The sequence below is a fragment of the Trichosurus vulpecula genome, chromosome 1 (assembly GCF_011100635.1).
Source record: "Trichosurus vulpecula isolate mTriVul1 chromosome 1, mTriVul1.pri, whole genome shotgun sequence".
Classification (NCBI taxonomy): Eukaryota; Metazoa; Chordata; class Mammalia; order Diprotodontia; family Phalangeridae; genus Trichosurus; species Trichosurus vulpecula.
Genome location: NC_050573.1, coordinates 535,674,492 through 535,699,968, shown reverse-complemented (window position 1 = coordinate 535,699,968; position 25,477 = coordinate 535,674,492). Strand labels below are relative to the sequence as shown.

The 25,477-nt window shown below is 40.0% G+C and overlaps 1 protein-coding gene across 1 annotated transcript in view; it reads left to right on the top strand.

Annotated features, from left to right (window-relative positions):
• FAM20C (FAM20C golgi associated secretory pathway kinase) overlaps window positions 1-24,013 on the top strand; it is a 149,620-nt gene extending 125,607 nt beyond the window's left edge. Inside the window, exons 6-10 of the mRNA XM_036741366.1 lie at window positions 10,872-11,052; window positions 15,292-15,398; window positions 15,754-15,835; window positions 17,108-17,167; window positions 22,828-24,013. Of these exons, the coding sequence (XP_036597261.1) occupies window positions 10,872-11,052; window positions 15,292-15,398; window positions 15,754-15,835; window positions 17,108-17,167; window positions 22,828-23,077 (680 nt within the window). The 3' untranslated portion in view covers window positions 23,078-24,013. The remainder of the gene's footprint in view (window positions 1-10,871; window positions 11,053-15,291; window positions 15,399-15,753; window positions 15,836-17,107; window positions 17,168-22,827) is intronic.
• Window positions 24,014-25,477: the final 1,464 nt, after the last annotated feature.

Genomic DNA, 25,477 nt, shown 5'->3' with positions numbered 1-25,477 from the left:
TTTCCTCTGTATTCATGTAGTCAAACTAATTTTAGTCTAGTGCTCATTTTTTTCCCCATGAAATTTGCAGAAATCGGTTACTATCATCATTAATTATTGTTGTTAATAATAAAAACAGCTTGCATTTATATAGTGCTTTAAGGTATACAGAATGCTTGATATCCATTGCTTTATCCAATCAAGAGGCAGTAGCGTATACAGAAAAAGGCACCAATTGTACTGTGTGTCAGTTGCAAGTTTAGTACTTGGTTTTCTAGTACCTGTGGACAAGTCATTTTCCATCTCTCCATGTCACCTATAAAATGGACAAAAAATTTCCAAATTCTCTTCTGGCTTTAACACCTAGGGTTCTAGGGTTCACTGGCTTCCTGCTACAGTCAATTTTTTCTTCCACCTATTACTATCAGGAGACAATGTCCCTCGATTTCATGAATCTTTCCTAAGTCATTATAGCCCCTACTTGTGCTCGGTGGTCAGAGAACATGTCTACCTGCTAGAAATGTGGGGAATATCTTTTGGCTGAGCCAGTTAAAATAATGAATTCTAGAAGCAACCTGGGGAATGTAATAAAATGCAATCTGGGAGAATTATTTGGCACCATTGTGCCAATGGTGTTTCATCTCTGCCAAACTAAGGAGGATGGATGGCAAAGCTGGGGATAATTGCTAGAAAGCTGGGGCTCAGCTGAGACTTGGCATGAGGTGGGTAAGGTTGGCGCTTTTCTAAAGCACTCAGGGCACATCTTTGTGTTTCTCGGGAAGTGGGGATTTCTTGGTTTTGTGAGCTTTGTGTGGTTGAAGCCTTGGGAGGAAGAACCTTTCAGAGTCTTGCTAGAAGTTTTTTAAAACACCAATAAAACAACTATTTTGTTAAATATAACAAGGCACTGAACTATACCATGCTAACTACAAAGACACGTAAGGAATGGTAACTGCCTTCAGAAAGCTTCTAAGTGTAAATCTGTAAAAAGTAAAACAAAAATCTATAAGAGAGGAAGCATTATACTGTATATTGAATACTGTATATTGAAAAAGAACTATAAATTAAGAGATAGAAGACCTGGGTTCTAATCTGGGCATAGAGACTAAGTAGTTATGTGACTTTGAAGTCATTTTACTTCTATCAACCTTAAAACACTATATAAATGTGAGTTATCGTTGTAGTAAAAGTTCCTTGCAATTTTCCATTTTTGTCCAGACTTTGATTTCATTGGGAGTGCTCTCAGTGGGAAAGTACCATCTAGCTCTGCAACCAAAAAATGATAATGATGATAGCTGGACATTTTAAGGTTTCCAGAGTGCATTTGCATATGTTATATGAGCTTCATGATAACCCAGGAAGGCAAGTAGTATTATCATCCCTGTTTTGCAGATGTGGAAACTGAGTTTACTTGGTTGCCATATCTAGTAAAGATCTAAGGCAGGATTTGAACCGAGGTGTTCTAGACTCCAGGTCCCACTCTGTCACTCTGCCAGCAGCCAGCTCTGGGTCACTGGAAGATCAAGGGATATTCCCTGGGTCACAAGACCAATATGTTTCAGAGGGCCAGACTTGAACTAAGGGTTCTCTGAAAATAAGGCCAACTCCCTATCCACTGTCATGCTGCCCCTATACATTCTTTGTCATTGTGCTTAAAGCATTAGGGGAGGTTTGGTTATTGTTTAAAACCTCTTCCACCAAGGGCCTTATTCTTATTCCTCATTGCTTCATTTGGGCATGGAGGTGACCCTGAGTCCTTGAATGCAGTGCCAACAGAACACAAGTTTGAGCAGGTCCTGCTAGGCTGGAAAGGTATCTAGTATCAGTGTGGGAACAGGCTCAGATCTAGCCCAGTTAGGTTCAGAATGATTTATCAGAAGGCTGGCCACCTCATAATGAACATCTGGGGCCGCAGCAAAGATCATCCAACTAGGATTTAGAGGAGGCGAAATCAGTTGAAGTCAGTGGAGCTAAGGCCCACTGAGATTTCTTAAGGTCTCAAGGGAGGTACCGCAATTATTATTATCGTCCCTATTTTATGAGGAATTTTTATGATCCGAAGAAACCTCGGATCAATGATGAAATGACTTGCCCAGGACCTCATGACTTGCGTTAAGTGTTAAAGACAGGAATTATTCCCCGGTCTCTTCTGATTCCCACATCCAGCCTCCTTTACACTCTGCCACACTGACTATCCTCCTTTAAAAGAAATAAAAAAACCAGTCCCCGCACCAATTCACAGTTGGAGGGTTCTTGCCTCCCTAACGCATCCTTCAACTCTGAGAGTTGGCAAACACTTTTACCTATATTTTACCTGTTGCAATTGCAGCCTCTTCCTTCTTTCTTTGGCCTCAGTAGACTCCAAGAATCCCTGCCCATGGTTGTTCTTAAAGTAGCTGCTTCTACTTGCAGAAAAATAGCAGAGGTAAAAATTGTTCATCTGATGCCTGCCCTCAACAGTGACTAGGTAGCAAAATGTAATAATTGAAGGATTTTTTACATATTTTCCTGGTAACAGAAAAGGTTCTATCTTTAGCCTCCACACCAACTCCTGTCCTGATATAGCAGCAAAAAAAAAAAAAAAAGGTAATGAGCTTAAGGAAAAAAAAAAACAGAGACAATAGTTATACTCCTATGATGTTCTACCTGAGCTAAATCAGGAGAAAATAAAGTATTAATCACCTTTACTTGAACTTGTTTAATGGTTGGTTAATTGTTCTTGGGCCCTCATTAAAGACATATTGTCAGAGGGGTAGATTTCAGCTTGTTGTAAATAGCAATTAAAAGTGCTAATGGGAATTGGGTTAGTCCAAAAATGGAATGGAGCTATTGAGGGAGACAGCAAGATCCTCATCAGTGGACTCATTCAATATAGGCAAGATGGCCACTTGTCAGCCATGTTGGATGGTATTCCTCTTCAGGTATGGTCAGACCGGATGATCTCAGAGAGCCACCAACTCTGACTTGGTTTTGTGGCTCATTTTTGTATTTTTTGAAGAGGAAAGCCAGTGTGGCATTGTGGAAAGAATACCAGGCTTGGGAGTCAGAAAAAACCCGGTAACAATTCCTGTCTCTAACACTTACACAAGGCATAAGAACCCGGGCAAGTTGTTTTGTGTCTCTGACCTTTGGTTTTTTCATCCACAAAACAGGGATGATTAATAATATCTGAATGACCTACTCCTTCAGGTTGTTGTGAAGATCAAATGAATTGATATATGAAAAGGGCTTTATGAATCTTAGTGATGTATAAATGTCAGCCATCTCTATTATTAAAGCCTGTGTTTCGGGTCATGCCATGCATTCCACAGAACTGAGCTTTATAGATGATTGACAGGCCTGTTCCCCCTTCCATGCAAAATTGGAAGAGGCTTTAATCATTTGCACAGGTGAGCCGCCTAGGTGTCTCAGTTCCACCAACCAGGGGCAGGCTGAGCTCTGAGCAGTAGATTAGATCTGTACAAGAAAAACTGGGACCAAAGAAAGACATCCACGAAAATTAATTAATGCTGCTTGAAAGACCATCTTTGAATCTGGAGGAAGGAGTTCTAGGTGGAAGCATTCTAGGGTAACAGACACTTCTGTAGCTGGGGCTTGCATGGTTTTGACAGAAGGTTCTCAGGGGATTCTCTTAGGTTGGGTTTTGGATGGATGTGGGATGAGGGGAGGGAGGAGGTTATATTAAATAAAGGCCTTGGGAACATTACCTCTGCTTGATCAAAAACAAGATGAAGCCGTTCTGCCAAGATCAGGGCTGCTAGATGTCAGAGATTAGGAAACTAACTTTGGAAATTTTCTCCATTGGCCATGTGGGTTGTCCCAGCTCTGCTTTCATATTGCAATGAAGAACACTGGATTTGGTGTCAGTTTGAATCTCAGTTCTGTCACTGGGCAACTAGGTGGCATAGCGGATAGAGCAGGCTAAGACCTGAGTTCAAACCCAGCCTCAGACACTTACTAGCTGTGTGACCCTGAGCAAATCACTTAACCCTGTTTGCCTCAGTTTCCTCATCTGTAAAATGGATGGGCAGCTAGGTGGTACAATGGATAGAGTGCTGGGCCTGGATTTAGGAAGATTCATCTCCCTGAGTTCAAATCCAGCCTCAGATACTTGCTAGCTGTGTGACCCTGAGAAAGTCACTTCTCCCTGTTTGCCTCAGTTTCCTCATCTGTAAATTAAACTAGAGAAGGAAATGGCAAAACACTTTAAAATCTTTACCAAGAAAACCCCAAATGGGGTCACAGAGTCCAACATGACCAAACAATAGCAACAACAAGTCTACCTTGGGGACCTTGTGTCCCCGAGTCTGTTTCCTGATCAGTAAAATTAGGAGTTTGGACTAGATAAATTCTTAAATTATCTTCCCTCACTTAGTCTCAGGATCCTGTTAAGAATTTGGGTCACTGCTTTGCCTGTTGAGTTTAAAAGTCAACCTTAACTATGGTTGTCCAATGTAAAATCATGATACAATTGCCTCTCCGTTGGCAGTCGAAGTCAAGTGGAGCATGATAACCATCTATCCGTCTTCCAACATAGACGTCACCAGGATGAATTCAAGGAGCTCCAGAGTCTCAGCCATGAAAATCAACAGGAAAGGCCTTCAGAGCATTTCAGGTTCTCAAGGGCAAATGAACCACATTTATCAAGTTTCAGCCCTTTTGAATCTACTTATCCATTCATCTCATTAGTGCCTATGCTATAGATTTGTGTAGACATATTATGAACCCTAGGAGATAGGCCCTTGGGAGATGGTGTGTCTTCTTTCATTTTGTGTCTTTCCCAGCGCCTATCAAAGTTTATTGCACATAATGGACTTTGACTTAATGCTGATCTAGCAGTGTCGGGGTATGGAAAGAATTCTGGCTTTGGAGCCAGAAGACCCGGGGTTCCCAGTGTGGTGGTTTCCCTCACTTTGATGGGGATTTTTAAAGTGTGAATCATTATGATGCTCTCCAAAAATCCTCCCTAAATGGGAAATCCCTTCTCTCTACCTCCACTTCACCCCTCTTTCTCAGGAGAAGACAAACTTCCTGGAAGGAATGGATTATTTAATTTTTGGTTTGGTATTTACTGTGCTTATTGAATGAATGAATGCATTTTGAATGAATGCTAGATTGGACAGTAGGCCATGATCCATCCTTCAGAGGACCAAGAGGACTCTTGCTATATGAAGGCTGATGTGAAATGTGAAGAGAACCAACACTTTCTTCTGGGTTTAAATATTATTCCAGTGGTCTCCCACTAGTCATTAATCCCAGGTGCATTCTTTAATAAAATGAAAAGGGAATGATAGACTCCTATTCTAACTGAAGTTGCATTCATATGTAAATGCAAATGAAACTCATTTCTGCATTGAATTTGGATATCCTCAGGGAGAACTGCAGTGGGGTCATTGTTGTGTTCCACCCCCTTTAAAATTATGCCTTTAAAATTGAGTCACTTAAATGCAACAAGAGGGTATTGTATGTAATAGACGAATTTCCTGGTCCAAGATAATGGAAGATCAGATAACAGCTTTCCTGTGTAAATAGATTCAGTAATTCTGTTAAAGGCACATTGTCTCAAAATGGGAGGCTACAAATTAAACTGTATCAACAAATGGACAAGTACTGAGTGATCTTCCTTTGATCATTCCATTAGTAAATATCAGACACCAGCTATTTGTTTTCCTGCTGTGAAAGATATTTCCTTAGGATTGTTTCTTTGCTTATCAGTTTTGTCTGCCACAGATAATTGCAAAGTTAAACTTTACTCAGGGTGGCATCGCAGACTCCAGGAATTTTCACTGGCTGTTCCTCAGGTTTGGAATTCTCTCGTCTCTGTCTTCTGGCTTCCCTCCCTAAATCCCTTCAAGTCCCAGCTAAAATCTTACCTTCTGCAAGAAGCCATTTCCAGTCCCCTTCAATGCTGGTGCCTTCCCTCTGTTGATTATTTCTAGTTTATCCTGTAAATATCTTGTACATAGTCGTTGGTATGTTGTCCCTTTCCCTCATAGATTGGGAGCGTCTTGTGAGCAGGGACTTTTTTCCCCCAGAGCCTGGGAAACGGTAAACTCAATAAATGCTTGTTGATTGAATGGATTAGGAACGGGGCTTGAACCTCAGGTCACCTTCCTATGAATCTTTTAAATGGAGATCTCAGAGGGGGTCAATACCAAAGTATTGAAGCCATAATAAATAACATTGCTTATAGTATCTGTGTACCTGAAGCTCAGTGTCAAAGGAAAATTCGTTATTTGGGCTTTTACCCTGATTAATGAGGCAAAACTCAGGGCAAAGAGAATTAAAAGTTTATTACAAGTACTTCAGGGTAGCAGCACATCAAGGGGCTTATCATTGGAGGTCAGGGATGATTGCAAGGTGGCGCCAGCTTTGACTGGTAATTTGTGTAATGAGAAAGATAATTCATGTAGGTCCATGACAGGAAATGAGGTTGAGCCTAGCAAGTACATGACAATTTCCAGGTATATACAAGTGTGTCTCCAGTGGGGGAAGGTTAGTTGACCATGTGAAAAATATCTGGGGACTGGGTGATACCTCCCCCTCAACACTGATTTATGAGTCAGTCTGAGAACAACAGGTCACTGAATCAACATAACTTTGAATAGGGTTTTGCATAGGGTTTTGACTTGAATTATCAGGATAGTTGTCTGGTAGAGATGTTTCCTGAGAAGAATTTACTCACTGATCCGATAGAATCCATTTTTAAAAATAGTAATGGTATAATGCAGTAGTGGGTCGCTAGGTGCTGCAGTAGATAGAGTGCTGGGTTTGGAATTGAAGACTCATCTTCCTGAGTTCAAATCCAGCCTCAGACACTTACCAGGTGTGTGATCCTGGGCAAGTCACAACCCTGTTTGCCTTAGTTCCTTGTCTATAAAATGAGCTGGAGAAGGAAATGGTAAACCACTCCCATATCTTTGCCAAGAAAATCCTCAATTGGGTCATAAAGAGTCATAAATGACTGGAAGTAATTCAACAGCAACAACATGACGTCTACCCGAAAGTTTGGTTAAAGGAGCCAAACAGGCCAGGTGATATTTAAATTCATATTGTTTACTCCCTTAAAGCTAGCGGATACATACATGTATGCAGCCAGACAAAATCTGACTGCCTGAACAGAAGAATGAGAAGGTTGAAATACATTCTTAGAACAGTTACAATTCAGAATGTCTGTGTTACTCAATTTTATGATTTCCATGTATGTTTAATCATGATACAAGAAAGGATTTTTCTAAATTGAATAGGTTGTAGATACAATAAGATAAGAGAGTTAACAAGGGTCAGTCAAAACTATAACCCGGTGTTTCTGTGTTTAATTTACCACTAACATACCATGACATAGTATATGCCCATAAAATATTAAGATAAGAAAAAGTCACATTATTCAAGATAGTGTCTCAGGTTAAGGGTCTCATGCTCAATGGCCATAGACAGAAGAAAGAATGGTCTTAAGTCAGCCCCATCTGGCCTTGCTGACATAGGAAGAGGTATTCTTTGAGTTTACTCAGAGAACAAAAAAGCTGTTAGATCCAGGCTCTTCTTCTGGTTGATTATTAGTTCAGGCTCTGGCCCTTACTGAAGTTACTAAATTGATATCAAGTGATTATCAGCTAGCTAAGAACAGTTGACTGGAAACCAGGAAGCCTAATTGTGGTTTGGGTTACTGGGAACCCCAAAATGCAGGGTTACAGCGGGTCTGCCTTGAAAGAATTCGACCACTGAAGCCTTCTTTCAGTAAGAGTAGCAAGGTTTTATTAGTCAGGCAGGCAAGATTCCTAGTAAATCTGTAGTACTGTAATGCCAGTAGGAGTGGGCAGTTTCTAATGAGTCTGCTATTACATCTACCAATAGGAGCTGAATAAAAACTCGCTACTTTGACTGAAAGAAGGACTGAGTGGTCAAATTCTTTCAAGGCAGACTCGCCCCATACCCTTATGTTTTGAGGATTCCAGCACCCCAAACTGCATCAGTCTCAGGTCTATCTCCCTTAGATTAGTTTTCCTCATCTATAAAATGAGAGGGTTAGACTAGAATGGGGTAGGGAGCCTGTGGCCTCGAGGCTGCATGTGGCCTTCTAGGTCTTTGGGTGCAGCCTTTTGACTGAGTCCAAGTTTTACAAAACAATTCCTTTTATTAAGGGGATTTGTTCTATGAAGTTTGGATTCAGTCAAATTGCCACACTTGATGACCTAGAAGGTTACATGTGGCCTCGAGGCCACAAGTTCCCCACCCCTGGACTAGAAGATCACTAAGATACCTTACAGCTCTCAATCTATTTACTTTATGACATTATTTTTCTGGGAATTCCACTGTCTGATTTTCAGTAGAAAGAATCCACTTCCTGATTGAATCATCGTGTAGGTAGGTGCATGCACAGAATTCTGAAATGTTATACCTGGAAAGGGCCTTAGAGCCTTTCTAATCCAAATGCCTCATGTTAAAGATCATAAATTTGAAGAGGAATTCTTTGTTTTGTATTCCATTCAATTGAATTCACCAAGCATTTGTTAGGCATCTGTTGTGAAACAGGGTCTGCCCTTAAGAAGCTTACTCTCTGGGGACTGCGAGGGAGACATGCACACAAATTCATACAAAATAAATATAAGGGAACTTGGGGCAGTGAAGAGAGGTTTTTTGGTAGGAAGGAAGTAACACCTGAAGTAAGTTTGAAATTCAAAAGGGCAGAGCCTAGGGAGTGAGAAGTTTCTAGGTATAGGGGCCAGGAGATGGAATGTCTTCTGTACAAGGACCATCAAGAGGCCAATCAGAGTACAATGTAGAGTACATGATGGAGAGTAATGTGAAGTCATCCTCAAAAGACAACTTTAGAGCCAGACTGGGAGGGGATTTAAAGACAAACCAGGGAAGTCTGTGTTTCATCCGAGAAATGATAGGAAGCCACTGAGGTTTCTAAAGACCAGAGTTTTGTGGAGCCATTGTTAGACTGGAGCTGGAACACCACTCATCCATTGTCCTTCCCATCACACCACAGACTTTATTTAAGGTAGTTTGAATTAGGAAAACTATTCATGTGGAAACAAAAACAACTTTGTGTTTTTTTTTTTTAATCAAACCTCTGCTTATGGCAAATGTTCCCAAGTGCATTCTATACTTTCAACAATTGAAGAAATATTTATTAGACTACTATATGTAAGATGCTGTGCTAAGTAGGTATTTGAAGATTAAAATGGACAAATCTGGTCCTCAAGGAGCTGGTATTCTACGGGGTGAGTGATAGGAAAGGTATAAAAGTACATTTTGAGGAGAATTGAGGAGGGGGAAGCTCTAACAACTTGGAGGATTAGAGATAGCTCATGAAGGAGGCAGCCTCTAACCTGAGCCTTAAAGAAGATGAGTTTTCTGAGAAGCAGAGATGAGGTTCGAGTCCATACCAGTCACACTCAAGAGGCAGAAGATGGATTATCTCATCAGGGGAACAGCTAGCTGTCCAATTTGGCTGGAACTTAGAGCTCAGTTTATGAAATGTTGTTGGAAAGGTAGACAATTTGTTGGGCTCTTTTTTCTTGTATTATTGACCAGGAAAGAAATGAAATGAGTAAGAACAGAGGTTTGCTGAGCCAACCCTTTTTAAAGGGACACACAAATTGCAGTCAAGTCTGAGCCCATTCGTGCCAGACATATGAGGAAGGATATTCATTCCTTCTGTCAGGCTAGTAAAGGACTCTACTTAAAAGTTCTTTATTAATAAAGAGTTAAGGGGCAGCTAGGTGGCCCAGCAAATGGAGCACAAGTACTAGAGTCATGAGAACCTGAGTTCAAATCCAGTATCAGACACTAGCTATGTGACCTTGAGCAAATCGCTTAACCCCAATTACCTTCAAAAAACAAAAGGAAAAAAAGAAAAAGTTAATGTAGCTTTGAGAGGGACTTAGATTCAAGAATTGAGTGGAATTACCCAGATCACTGAAGTCATGATATATATATATATAACTTGGCTTGTTTTATCTAGGTAAATGAAGCTCAAGATCTTACAAGGTTTTGATCCGAATAAACAGGATAGTTGGTGTGTATGGATCTATCCTAAGAAGAATTTGCTTATTGATGGATATGGCCTATTTTTTTAAATTGGCGTGCCATTAACCAGCTGTGTGACTTTGAACAAGTAAACCTCATGTCTCTGGGCTTCAGTTGCCCAATCTGTAAAATAAGAAGGTTGGACTAGATTGTCTTTAAGGTCCCCTTTAACTCTGAAACTTTCTATGATTCTTAGAGAGTCGGTTTATGTGGAAGCCAAGCTTTCCCTTGAATTTATACATTGCATTCTTGGAGCTCTGTTCTGGGAAGTCCCAAAGTTCCAAGAAAGGATGAGGGGAATATGTGGTCATTGCTCAGGCTTCATGAAAGCTCAATGAAAAAAAAATGAGATTTTTTTTCTTTTTGTTTTTTTACATCGATGTAATTCTCTTACCTGAATTACAATAAAAACTGGCATTCATACAGTGTGTCCCCAAAGTCTTAGTGCAATTTGAAACTGTAATCACTATTAAAGCCTCAAATTATACCATGATTTTTGGAACTCTTCATATAGTTTTTTTTTTTTTTAAGACTTGAAAGGGATTCAGATTCACTTATTGGATCCCCATAACAACTTCATGGAGTGGGCACTATAGATATTATACCCATTCTACAAGCAAAGAAACTGAGGATCTAGGTTGGACATTAAGCAACTCATCTGTGGTCCTGCAATTCCTAAGTGTCAGAGGCAAGATTTAAACTCTGAGCTCCCTGAATTCTGCGTCCAGCGCTCTCCCCACTACACCCCGCTGCTGCTTCTCAGTAGAAAGTCATTGAATGGGTTTCTTGTTTTTTTATGTGTGTTTATTTTTGTGGATTCTTTTTAAATTAGCGGGTTGTCTCTTTTCCATCAGCCAACAACATCTGTTTCTACGGGGAGTGTTCATATTACTGCTCCACGGAACATGCTCTGTGTGGGAAGCCCGATCAAATAGAAGGGTCTCTCGCAGCCTTCCTGCCCGACCTGTCTCTGGCAAAGAGGAAAACGTGGCGAAATCCATGGAGACGCTCATACCACAAACGCAAAAAAGCAGAGTGAGTCAGTCCCTTGTGCCAGCTGTCGGGAGGCAGCAAGGAGAAAACAGCTCTCATCTCAGGCAGGGGGCCACCCAAGGCTAGGGACTTGACTGCTGGAAGGTTATGAAAGATTCTCTTCCCACCGCAACCTCTCTTCCCTCTCCTCCGCACTCCCCTCTCTCCCTCCCCTCCCCTCCCCTCTTCTCCCCTTCCCTTCCCTTTTCTCCTCTCCCTCCATTCTCTCTGTCTCTGTCTCTGTCTGTCTCTTCTCTCTCTTCTCTCTCTCTCTCTCTCTCTCTCTCTCTCTCTCTCTCTCTCTCTCTCTCTGTCTCTCTTTCTCTCTCTCTCCCTCTCTGCCTCCCTCCCTCCCTCCTTCTCTCTCCCTCCTTCCCTCTTCTCCTCTCCTCTTCCTTTCTCTTCTCCTCCTCTCCTCTTTTCTCTCTTCTCCTCCCCCTTCCCCTCTTCCCCTCTTCTCTTCTTCCCTGTCCTTCTCCTGCTTCTTCTGTAAAAAGATTTCTCATTTTGAAGCCAACCTCACTAATTCGTATTTAAAAGAAGTGACAGAAGGGAAGGGTGAGGCAAACTTAAATTCATGGAATAGAAGAATTCCAACATTTTTTGTGCCATTGGCAATCTGGTGAAATCCATGAACCTCTTCTAAGAATGTTTTTAAATGCATAGAAATAAAATGCATAAGCTTGCAAAGGAAACCAATTTTATCGAAATACATCTGTCAAAATATTAAATATTTTACTCCAGGTTAAGAACCCCTGCTCCAGAGCTTCAAGGAGCCCTACAGGCTGCCTAATGCCCCTTCATGCTATGAATGTCAAAACTGATACCCAAGGAACTTAAGTGATCTAGCAAAAGCCATGGAAGCTGGTGAGACTGTCCATTGCATTGAGAAGAGAACTAAACCCGGAGTCACCCAGAACTGGGACTCGAATCAGACTCTCACTACCCATTTGACTATAGAAAATAGGTCACTTAACATTCCTAGGCCTCAGTTTCCACATTTGTCAAATTAAAGAATTTTAGATAACTTCTAAGGTCTTATTCTATTCTAGATCCATGAACCTATTCTATTTGCTGCATAGATAAGTGTTAGTTGTAATTCACCCATTAGTTTTTCCAGAGGTACAGAGGCAAATTTCAAGCTAGGCCTTGAATTTATTAAAAATTATTATAATCCAAATTAATGAGGCTTTATTTATCATATTGCTTAAAATAAGTGAGACTTCAATTGAGACATCAAAAACTTTTCTATATGAAGTATTTATAGTGAAATAAGAGAGATGCTTTGGGCCTGAGAAGAACCTTTTGGGGAACAGAAAGGAGAAAAGCCTTTTTTGTACTTTCCCTCCATTAGAACCAGAGAGAAACCTGGGAAGTCGAGGAGATTGTTTTCTGAATCCATTCCCTCCCTACCCCACCCCCTCTCAATGCCATCATTCACTTTAACCCCACCACTCTATCCTCCAGCACATGCACTGCACACCCCCTCCTCAATACACAAAGACATCCTCCCTCATATTCTGGGGCTCTTTTCTCTGTAGAAACAGGGAAGTAATCAATTCACAGATGAATGCTAACTAGTTAATGTGTTACCCCTCCCTGGAATGCTTGGATAGAGGATCCTTAGGGAAAAACCAGTACTAAAGGAAAGGGTAAATAATGGTAGGTCCCTAGTGGGAGCTATGTGCTTCTTTATAAGGCTGTCTCTGTCCCCTATTTACCAAGGTCTCCCAGTTAGCTCACTGTTTCCTACAAAGGTGAGCTCCAAGTACTCCTCTCACTGAAGTTTTCTGCTCATTGTTCTGAGCCCAATAGATGCCATTACTGAGTCAAGTCCCTAGAATCGGTGGTACTTTTGAACAGTGGTGTGTGTGTGTGTGTGTGTGTAGGCTCCCTAAAAGTATGTTACTTGCATAGCTGGGAACTAAAGGTGAACTGTGTAACGATAATGGGACTCTGAGACCAAGAGGAAGGAGAGTTAGGGAATATAGTCATGGCACAGCCCTAAGAACCTTGATTTTGGATGAGTATCTCCTTCCAAAGCATGAAACCATATGACTAAAGAGAACATCCAGAGGTGATTTTGTCTACCCTCCTATCCTCAGTGGTACAACTCAGTGAGAAATATTACCTAAACCATCCTTGAAAAATGGCATCTTCTCTATCCATAAGGAACTTACCACACTGTTGTTTGGTGATTTATCTGAGTGATGGCAATTCTTTATTTTATTCATTTCATTAAATATTTCCCAATTACATCTAAAAAAATTAATCTTTTTTTTAACATTTGAGTTCCACATTTTCTCCCTTCCCAACTCCCTCCTTGAGAAAGCACACATGTACATATGAAGTCATGCAAGACATTTCCACATTTAGCCATGTTGTGACCAAAAAAACCCACAAACAAAATAAAATTATTATAAAAAATAAAGAGGGTTAAAAAAAAGTATGCTTCAATCTGGCTTCACAGTTTATCCTTTCTCTCTCTCTGGAGGTGGACAGCATTTGGAATTGTCTTAGGTCATTGTCTTGATCAGAGTAACTAAGTCTTTCACAGTTGATCAATCCTTAAAATATTGCTGTTACTGTGTACAATGTTCTCCTGGTTCTGTTCACTTCACTTTGCAACAGTTCATATAAGTCTTCCCAGGTTTTTCTGAAACCACCCTCTTATTATTTACACAGTAGTATTCCATCACAATCATATACCACAACTTATTCAACCATTCTCTAATTGATGGGCATGCCCTCAATTTCCAATTCTTTGCCACCACTAAAAGACCTGCTACAAATATTTTTTGTACATATAGGCCTTTTCCCATGTCTTTGAGATACAGACCTAGTAGTAGTAGTATTACTAGGTCAAAGGATATGCATAGTTTTATAGCCCTTTTTGTGTAATTCCAAATTGTTCTCCAGAATGGTTGGACTCTAGTTCACAACTCTACCAATAGTGCATGAGTGTCCCAGTTTTTCTACATCCCCTCCAACATTTGTCATTCTTCTTTAGTATCATGTTAGCCAATCTGATAGGTGTGAGGTGGAATATCAGAATTGTTTTAATTTTCATTTCTCTAATTGATAGTGATTTAGAGCATTTTTTCATGTGACTATTGATAGCTTTGATTTCTTCTGAAAACTGCCTACTCATATCCTTTGGCCATTTAAAACTGGGGAATGGCTCTCATTTTTATAAATTTGGCTCAGTTCCCTATATATTTGAGACTTGAAGCCTTTATCAGAGAAACTTGCTGTAATTTTTTTTTCCCAGTTTTCTGTTTTCTTTCTAATTTTGGTTGTATTTGTTTTGTTTGTGCAAAAGCTTTTTAATTTCATGGAAACAAAATTATCCATTTTACATCCTGTATTGCTCTCTATCTCTTGTTTGGTCATAAACTCTTACCTTATCTATAGCTCTGATAGGTACCTTTTTCCATGCTCCCCTAATTTACTTATGATATCACCCTTTATATCAAGTTATTTATCCATTTTGACCTTGTCTTGGTATATAGTGTGAGATGCTGGTCTATGCTTAGTTTCTGCCAAACCGTTTTCTCATTTTCCCAGCAATTTTTGTCACACATTGAGTTCTTAAGCCCAAAAGCTTAGAGCCGTAGTTGTTTACTATGTACTGTGTTCCTAACCTATTCCACTGATCCACCACTCTATCTCTTGGCCAGTACCAGACTATTTTGATGATTACCACTTTGTAATATGGTTTGAAATCTGGAACTATAAGGCAGCCTTCCTTCACTTTTTTTTTCATTGATTCCCTTGAAATTCTTTACATTTTGTCCTTCCAGATGAATTTTCTTACTATTTTTTCTAGCTCTATAAAATAATTCTTTGGTAGTTTGATTGGTATGGCACTGAATAAGTAAATTAACTTAGGTATAATTGTCATTTTTTATCATATTAGCTCAGTATGCCCATGAACAATTAATATTTCTCCAATTTTTGCTTAGATCTGACTTTATTTGTGCAAAAAGTATTTTGTAGTTGTGTTCATATAATCCCTGGGTTTGTCTTGGCAGTAAGTGCTTTTCTTATAGGTAGAAAGACCTTTCTTACTTAGGTTTAACCTTTAATATTGCCTACTGCAGTTTGAGGTCATTTCCCTGTTTTAGTCTTCTCTCAATAAGCAGCCCCTCAAAACTGATTCGTTGAGTTTTCAATTGTCCTTAAAATAAATTGGCTCATTATTAAGATGAGAATTGCCTTCATGCCAGTTGTTCCTTTCAGATGGGAAGTGGACCCTGATTACTGTGAAGAGGTGAAGCAGACACCACCATACAATAGCAACCGTATTTTGGATATAATGGACATGACCATTTTTGATTTCCTAATGGGTATGTGTCTGATCCTGTTAAATTAACTATAAAAAGAACTCGAATTATCGGGAGGGCCATGTGTAACCAAGCAATTTTTGATACGCAGCATGAATATACGAGCCATAAATTTTATGGAATGCAGACCTACATGAGTAACAAAATAGATTAAAACCATCAAATATTAACACAGATATATTGTTAAAAATCACAGAGCATAATGCTGCAGCTTGTTATTTCTGTGAGATAGGTTTTGGGCTCTGAGCTTAGAGGTTGTACATCAGGGGAATAAGAAACACCAAGCTAATGTCTCTTATTTTACATACTTGAATTTTCAACATCCATGATTCAAAGCTCTTTCTGGTTCCCTCTGCAGGAAACATGGATCGACATCACTATGAGACCTTTGAAAAGTTTGGCAATGAAACATTTATTATTCACTTAGACAATGGAAGAGGGTAAGGGTTCTTTGTTCTTCTAGATAAAATGATAGAATTGTAACATCTCCATCTATCTGTATATTCACCTTCCTGAAACCTTAAACATCTGGTAGCCTGCCTGAAAGTGAAAATGAGCAAAAGAGTCCTGTTAAGCAAATAAATGAGAGTGGAGGGAAATCTGCCATGATGTCCATGTACCTGACCTTTTAAGAGAGGCACTAAGCCATTGAGGCCCATTGACTTAGAATTGAATGTAAAATTGAAAATAAATTTTAAAAAAGAATTAAATGTACAATAAATTACACTTTGGAAGTGCAAAGATAACTGTGGGATAAAAGTGACATCTGACAGCAGAGAGGAGATGGAAGGATTTGTAGCTTACCAACAGCCATTTAGTATAGGGTCAAATGATACCTTATTTGCCTTAATATCAAATGAGATAATATACGTAAAGTACTTTGCAAATTTTAAGGAATTATATATATGTTAGCTATAATTATTACAATAATCTCTGTTGGCATCTTTGGATTATGTTTATATTGGTAACCCTGAGTCATCAATAAAGAGCAGGGGACAAAAATTTATTACTCACTTACTATGTGCCAGGCACTGTGCTGAATAAGTACTTTACAAATATTCTCTTGATTGATCCTCACAACAATGCTGGGAGGTGGGCAATATTATCCTCATTTTACAGATGAAGAAACTGAGGCAGACAGAGTTTAAATGACTTGTCCAGGGTCACACCTAGCTAGTAAAGTCTGAGGCAAGATTTGAACTCAGGTCTTCCTGACTACAGGCCCAACACCATCTAGCTGCCTTAACCCCTTAAAGTATTACGTTATGTTCATTGAGCTCTGTTTAAGATCCAAGAAACTGTGCTACCAGCTGTTCTAGAAAGACTTCCCACCCAAATGGGTAAAATGGGAAATGCTTAGATACACAAAACTGAAAGCTCCAGTTATCTGGAAAATTCATTTATGTAGAACATCCCATTCCATGGTGAAACTGGATAAATGAGCCGTTACCGTAATTATACCATACAGTAAACTATTTGACAGTTCATATCTCCCTGAATTTCCATCTTTACCCAACAACTCTCTGTTCATTCATCTGTGCCTTCTCTTTTTCTGGTCTAATCAACTCAACAAAACTCTAGTCAGCTCCAGCATAATGATAGGCTTCTCTTGTGCCTGTGCGTTTCATAGAATACACATAGATGCATCCTTGACATTCTGTGACTCCCAATGTTACTATATTTATATATAATATATTTCTTGCTTAAAATAGGTTTGGAAAATACTCCCATGACGAGCTCTCCATTTTGGTGCCTTTAAATCAATGCTGCAGGTGAGTTCCTTTGTGATTACTCCCAGTTGTTAATAAACTCCTTTCTCCCTCAATTATCAGTACAAACAGTCCTGAAAATATAAGACTTGAAATTCAACCAGCTATTCTTCCAACCCCTGCATGAAAAGCAGAGCCATAAATAGTCCAGGGTAAATGGTGCTTTGCCCATGTCACCAGCATTTGGTAGGGAAGCATGCTTGCTCCCTGAGAAAGGTATATACTCTTCCCTCAGCACCCAGTGTCCACATGCCTCTTGAACTCCTTGGTCTTCTATGTAGCACTATTACCACACACAAGGTCTGTTGCCACCTCCAGGGTCCCATTGTTGTGATTTTCCTGTCCTTGGGCTCACCTTCCTTACCAGATCCCATTGGAAGTGAGGGCCAGGCTTTTGAAGGGATAATTGACTTCTATCTGATTCTGCTGTACCCACTGTGGGGCTGTCCTCTGCACTGCTGCACCCCTTCATGCCCAACTGAAATTAGTCCAAGGAGAATTACCACTAGCTACTCTTCTGACCACAAGAAAAGAGAGATGTGACTGGTACTGTATTAGGTTACATTTGAACACAATAGTCTATCATTTTGAGAAAAACAGCAGTTGAATGCAAATAACTGCTTATTTGAAAAATTCCAGTTATTAATTGTTTTCCAAATAAATGGTTTAATTGGAATCATTGAATTTAGGACCAGATGAGACTTAAGAGATTGTATAATCCAGATAACAAAAAAAATCAGTCCAGAAAGAATAGGGATTATTTTGTTCTCTGTTGCTGTGTCCTAGCACTTAGCAGAATACATGGCGTACAAAGGGTGCTTTATAAATGTTTGTCAATTGCCTGATTGATTAATTGCTCAAGATCTCTCAATATATTAGTGTTAGAGCTGGGACTAGAAATCCAATCTCCTGAATTCTGAGGTATTTGGAAGAGAGTCATTCATCGCTCAAGGGATCTTTCTCCTAAGTAAGGAGACCAAGGAGGCAGCTGGGTAGACTTTGGCTGGGAGTTGTAATAAACTCTTCAAGGTGACTCATTTAAAGCTAACCCCTATTTAAAGCAGCTTTATACCAGTCGAAAAGAAGCCAAGTTTTCATTGGGATGGTTTGTGAGAAATCACATTTTTACAGAGATTCCTGCATACACCCAACCCCCCTTATCTCCCACTCATCCACCCGCCCATACAAATACCTTCAACATCACAGAAAAAATTGTGTTTAATTGGTAAGCAATGACTTCTAAGTAGTCAGAGCAGTTCTGTGAAGACCCTTTGGGAACAATTTTTAATCTACTTAAAAAAAACACCTGATCTTCATAAATGACATAGATACTTGTGATATAATAAAATGTCCCCTGTTTTCCTCAACTAAGAGTTCTTTGAGGGAAGGGGTATAATAACAATGTTGAAAATAATAATAATAATATTAAACATTTACATAACACTTTAAAATTTACAAGCATTTTGCATATATTATCTCATTTGATCATCACAACTTGATATTAGGGGATTTTATTATCCCCATTTTAGAGAGAAGGGAACTGAGCCCAAGAGAGGTTAGATGATTTGCCTGAGGTCGCATAGCTAGGAAGTGTCTGAGGCAGGTATCAAACTCAGGTCTTCCTTACTCCCAGGTCCAATGTTTATCCATTATGTGACCTAGTTATACCCAAGGACATGTCTTTTATCCTCTTCATATACCTCATCTGTTGTCTGCTGCACTAAAATATGAAATCAGCTGCCTGCATTTTAGAGCTGCTCTCCTTTATTATTGTAATCATTATGTACGTACGATTGTCTCTGCCCTCTCTGCTATAGATCAGTTTATACAAGTTATTTCCATGTTTCCCTGAATTCTTTTTTTAAGCTGTACTCATATTTTATTCATACACAGTACTACTGGTCATTCAGCTCTTTCCCAATCCATGGGCACCTGCTTTGTTTCTGGTTTAGTGTTTTGTTTTGCTAGCACGAAAAGTGTTCCTATCACCACTGAACTCTTTTCTAAAGAGCATATAGTGGGATGGGATTAAGATTCTGGTGGGGTGGAGGTGGGGGTGGACAAGCCCACTTTCAAATTATGTATCATTTGCCTTGGGGGTAAAGTAGAGGCCCAGTGACATACCCCACTGCCCCCATTCATGTGTTCCTAGAACCATAGATTGAGAGCTGGAAGGGGCCCTATAAAAGCCATCCAATCTAACCCTTTCATTTTACATATGAGAAAATGGAACCTTAAATGAATGATGGGACTCGTCCAGGGTCATACAGGTAATAGGTAGCAGGACCAGAATTTGAATTCCCAGGTCATGACTGCATGACCTATTGCTTTTTCTGCTATGCCATATGGCCTTCATAGAATCCACAGCTGGAAGAGAATTTACAGATCATCTAATCCAACTCCCATTTTCTTGGGGAAGAAAATGAGTCACAGAGAGGGGAAGTGATTTGGTAAAGGTTATATAAGGAGCAAAGCCAGGAATTAAACCCAGATGCTATCACTACAAATCTACAATTATTTACCACTGTCATTCAATCAACAGGCAATTGCTGGGGATATAAAGGCAAAAGTGAAATTAGTGACTGGCCTCAAAGAGTTTACATCCTATTGGGGGAAATGGCATTACACACGCAAGTATATGCAAAGTTAAATGCAAGATAATTTCAGTGAGGAGTCACCAGCCACTGATGCTTGGCATTCTGTTCTAACAGTATCGTCCTCCTCCATCCATATCAGGGGTCTTGGAGCACAGAATTATACCTATAAAAGAGAGCCAAGAATGTGGTTGCTTTGATTATACTCAGAGAGATGTCATCTTTGAGAAACTAAAGGAGGGTAGTCAAAAGAACACTGGATGAAGAGTCAGAAGACTTGAGTATGAGGCCAGACTTTGCCCCTTATTAGCTGTGTGACCTTGGGAAACATCCATAAACTCTCTCCATTTTATAAAATGGTGATTTTTGTTCTATGCTATGCAGATCAAATGAGGTAATGTATGTAAAGTGGTCCGTGATCGTAAAACTGTGGTGAGTGGCTCCCATTACTGCACTCTTTATAGGTGAATGTTCAGAAATGCCTTCCTGGCTGGCAAAATAAGGTGGAAAATTGGGTACCTTCCTTTTCCAATAGCTAAAATGTGGCTGATGTTATATTGACACCTGGGACTGTAGGAAATAAATATGAGGCACAATTAGAAATAGTTGTTAAACTTCCTCTTCCTGTATTCTTCCCCCTGCCAGATCCTCAGTGCCCTGGGCTTTTACATTATCCTGGTCTTTCACCCAGGGAGGGAGAGACTCCTTTATTCTCTAGCATTAACTCATTCATGGGCAGCTAGGTGGATAGAGCTCTGGGCTTGCAGTCAGGGAGACTCATCTTCCTGAATTCAAATCTGACCTTACCAGCGGTGTGATCCTGGGCAAGTCACTTAACCCTGTTGTTCTCAGTTTCCTCATCTGTCAAATGAGCTGGAGAAGGAAATGGCAAACCACTCCAGTATTTTTGCCAAGAAAACCCCAAATGGGGTCACAAATAGTTGGGCACAACTGAAAATGACTGAACTAAAGACTTTTAAAAATATTTGTATACGTAAATACATATTATATATATATATATATATATATATATAATATGTATTTACGTATATATATATATATATGTGTGTGTGTGTGTGTATCTATATATCTATATCTATATCTGTATATCTATATCTATAAAGGCTAATATCTCCAGGAACAAAGAGTCAGACAAGAATGAACAACAGCATTAACTTATTGGCATTGTAGTATTAGAAAGCCGACATGTTACTCTTCTCAGATGATTTGCAAGACTGCAGGGGAAAGAAATATAGAGCATCAATACAAAGGAGTGAATTCCTAACGGTGGGATTTCAGGAATTTGCAGGAGGAACCATACTCTGGGGTGGCAGAGCTTATCCAACACTTCATAGCACACTTGACTTTTGTCCACTTCCACATACATCTCCATGACTGGACAAGCATAGAATATCAGAGATATACAGAGGATATCCGAGATCACCAAGCCCAGAGATACTGAAACTTTTTGGTCTCAGGACTCCTTTTCACTCTTAAAAAGTTGTTGTTTTCTTCCCCAAAGAGCTTGTGTTTATGTCTGTCACTTTTCACCATATTAGAAATTTAAATGTCAATATCATGAAAATTGTTTTAACCCAGGGACCCCCAGCATTCCCACACCACACTTTGAGAACCACTGACCTGGACTAGCCAATGTCTTCATAAGATTGCACCAAAGGATCATCGACTAGAGCCAGAAGACTTTTAAGTCCATCTGTTTCTAACCTCATTTTACAGAGAAGGAAACTGAGACCCAGAGAGAGAGGAAATGATTAATCCAAGAGCATACAAGTAGAAAGTAGAAGAGGCTAGATCCAAATCCAAGTCCCCAGGACTCCAAGGTCACTGCCCCACACTGTCCCTGTACACAATAAGTCAGATAAGCAGACTTTGCCCTAGAGAAATAAAGTGGTTTACCCATTGGCAATGCATCTAATTAGCAGGAAAGCCTAGACTGCAACCCACATCTCTGGAGTCTCAATCCACTTTCTACCACACCACAGAATCTGAACTATACAGATGGAAGAACTGAGAAACCAACTAATAAAAGAGCTTGCCCTGGGTCACACAAGAGGTGAGGGGCAGAGTTGGGCATGGATCCCTGTAAGGATGTCATGCTAAATACAATTTCTATACCTGGAGGAGGTGGCAGACAGTGAGGGTTAGGTGAAATGGTGTATTCACAGGGGGAAGTAAATGTGTCCCCAAACGCTATAATGGTTCTAAACTGCCAAAGGAAGAGGAAGTGTCCTGAGGACAGGGCCCTGCAGTGGGCAGTAGAAGAAAGAGAGGAGAGAATATGCTGCCCAATGTCACTGGCACAGAGCAAGGGAGAGAGAAAGCACCCCTTCTCCCCCTGCCCTGGGGGGGCAAAGGGGAAAGTGCTGCCAAGCAGAGGTCGGCACTGCTCCTAGTGCCCTTTAAATGCCCTATTCTGGAACAAAGCCCTGGTCATCCCACCCTAGCTTACCTAGACTGCCAGTCGAGTATATTACAGCTTGGTTGTTGTTGCTGAGTTGTTTCCATCATGTCCAGCTCTTTGTGATGCCATTTGAGGTTTTCTTGGTAAAGATACTGGACCACTTTGCCATGTCCCTCTCCAGTTCATTTTACAGATGAGGAAACTGAGGTAAACAAGATTAAGTAACTTGCCCAGAGTCACACAGCTAGTAAGTGTCTAAGGCCAGATTTGAACTCAGTTCTTCCTGATTCCAGGGCCTGGTGCTCTATCCACTGTGCCACCTCGCTGCCCTACACCATAGCTAGATCCTGATGAATAGAAATAGTGAATCCCATAAAGTGGTCACATTATTTGAATTTGCACTGCATATTTCCATTGGGCTGGAGCCAATTACAATATTTTACATAATTATAACTTCGGATGGTTAGAATTGGAATACATGGGGACTGTTTCATTAGTCCTGGTAACCCAGACTGCCTTTGCACTGCCTCTTCCCCTTATTACCCTGTCCAGCTGTCGTTCCCCAAGAGCCAGTGAAGTGCACCCATCCTCTGTTCTGGTTTGCCAGAGGCCTGGAGAATGACTTTTTTTTACCCTTTCTTTTCCAGAATAAGGAAGTCCACCTACTTGCGACTGCAATTGCTCGCCAAGGAAGAGTACAAGCTGAGTGACTTGATGGAAGAATCTTTGCTCAAAGACAAAATCGCTCCCATTCTCTACCAGTTACACTTAGAGGCCCTGGACAGACGGCTGCGGATTGTTCTCCAGGCTGTTAGGGACTGTATAGAAAAAGATGGTTATGACAGTGTGGTGGAAAATGACTTTGACACTGCCAACACGATCACGACCAAGAGGTAGTGAAATTAAAGCTGCCTTGCTGTTTTTACGAGTGAAGGAAGGAAAAGAAGAAAAAAAGTCTTGCAAGAGACTATGTGTATGCCACTTTGTGAATTCAGTGAATTCAGAATTGAGATATAATTGTTCCCCAAGTAGGTAAAGACACTGAGAAGATTTAGATAATTATGAAATAAGTCTAAGGCATTGCTTATAATTAGTTCCCCGAAACAATATGAAAGAGTTGGAAAAAAATATTATAATCACTGACAGACAAAATGGATTGGTGGCAATTGCATTCTGTCCTTTTTTTTGTATAGAAAGGAGGCCTTCGATATTTTGTATTTGCATATGGTATCTATATATATGTGTGTGTGTATGTGTATATATATATGTATATCTGCATATACATATGTATGTAATGCACATGCATATATGTATAAACCACAGGTCTACCTACCAAATTTCACAAAGGAGAGGCAGCATCATCCGATGCCTCACCATTTACTCCAGGTGACATCCACTTGGTTGACTGTGTTAACCCATCACGCGCTGTCCTGTGCTAGACCTGATCCAAAACTACAGCTCTGGAGTGGGCGTGGGGGTTGGGCCTCGGCGCTTAAAGAGTTAAGAGGAAAACTCTGAAGGCTCAGTGGTTAATCCAAATGGAATGTCGGTAACTGTTCATTTTCAGAAAATACTTGAATGTTGGTTTTTACAAAGTGATGTAAAATGACGAGTCGTTCTATTTATCCATCATTAAGTAGCAATCCTGACCTTTCTAGATGGACAAAGGGAAGCCGCTACTGTCCTGACTTTGCTTTTGACAGTTTGGTGTAAATATATACATATAAGAGTAAATCTGCAATCTGCAGCCATAGGCTTACTTTTGCAACATTTTTTTTTTGTGGAATTGTTTGCAACGTGGTACAAGTACAATAAAATTATGGCAGATGTGTATCTGGACTGCTTCCGTGGGTTCCTTGTCAATTACAGAACTGGAGAACCTTAGGATTGCTTACTTGGAAGGAACCTCAGATGATGCTTCTCCCTGCCTGAAGCATCCCCAAGTACCAGAACAGCAACAGCAAAAAGAGCTGTAACACTCTAAGGTTTGCAAAGTGCTTTATAATATCTCATCAACTCACAACTCTGGGGCTAGGGGCTATTGTTCTCCCAATTTTACAGATGGGGAAATTGAGGCAGGCAAAAGTGAAGTAACTTGCCTAGGATAACACAGCTGTTAAGTATCTGAAGCTGGGCTGGAACTCGGGTCATTGTAACTACAGATCCAGAGTTCTGTCTCTTGTGCCACTTAAATGCCTAATGGCCACCTATCTACCTTGTGCTTGAAAAAATGAGGATTCAGCTGTGATGGTTCAGAAGGGCCCCTTTTCTATTAAGCCAACATCTTTTCCTCTATAATCCCACTCACTGGTCCTTGAAATAAAACATCCTAAGCCTATTTCTTAACAGCCCAGCAAATACTTGAAAATATCAAAATTATAACCCCCTAGGATTTTAAAGGGTCAGCTTGGTGGTTCAGTGGATAGAGTGCTGGCCCTGGAGTCAACAAACACTCATCTTCCCTGAGTTAAATCTGGCCTCAGTAAGATACTAATTAGCTATGTGACCCTGAGCAAGTCATTTTATCCTATAAAATGAGCTACAGAAGGAAATGGCAAACAACTCCAGTAACTTTGCCAAGAAAACCCCAAATGGTATTGGACACAACTGAAAAATGACTGATCTGAAGACTTAAAAAATATTTGTATGTGTATATACATATACACACTTACATATGTGCATGTTTGTGTGTATATATATGTATACATATGTGTGTATATATGTATATATATATGTGTGTGTGTATATATATATATATGTATGTATATACAGGGTGTTCCTAAAGTCTGGACACATAGGCAAAAATGCATATTTTCAAGAAATGAAATGACTGAAATTTTCAACCACATTTTATTTAATTGGAATATTAACAAATAACATCTTCAATATGATTTCCATTGATGTGCTTTGCAAGATTCATGTGAACTCGATGCAATAGCTCCACATTGCCATCAATTTTAGCATATTCACTCTTTTTGCGTTCAATCAAATGTGTTGCATCTGTGATTTTCATGGAGTACACCTTCTCCTTTAGCACACCCCAGAAAAAGAAGTCGAGAAGGCTAAGGTCTGTTAATATTCCAAATAGTTCAAAATATACATTTTTGCCTATGTGTCCAGACATTAGGGACACCCTGTATATATGCTAGATATCTCCAGGTCCTTTGGCCAAAGAAATAGCCTCAAGTCCCCTCAGTGAGGTACCAAGTGTAAAGCCATGGCCTGGAATACAGGATGGATTTGACTAGTATTCCCCGAATATTAATCAAGCATTTACTAAGCACCTACTGTATGCTA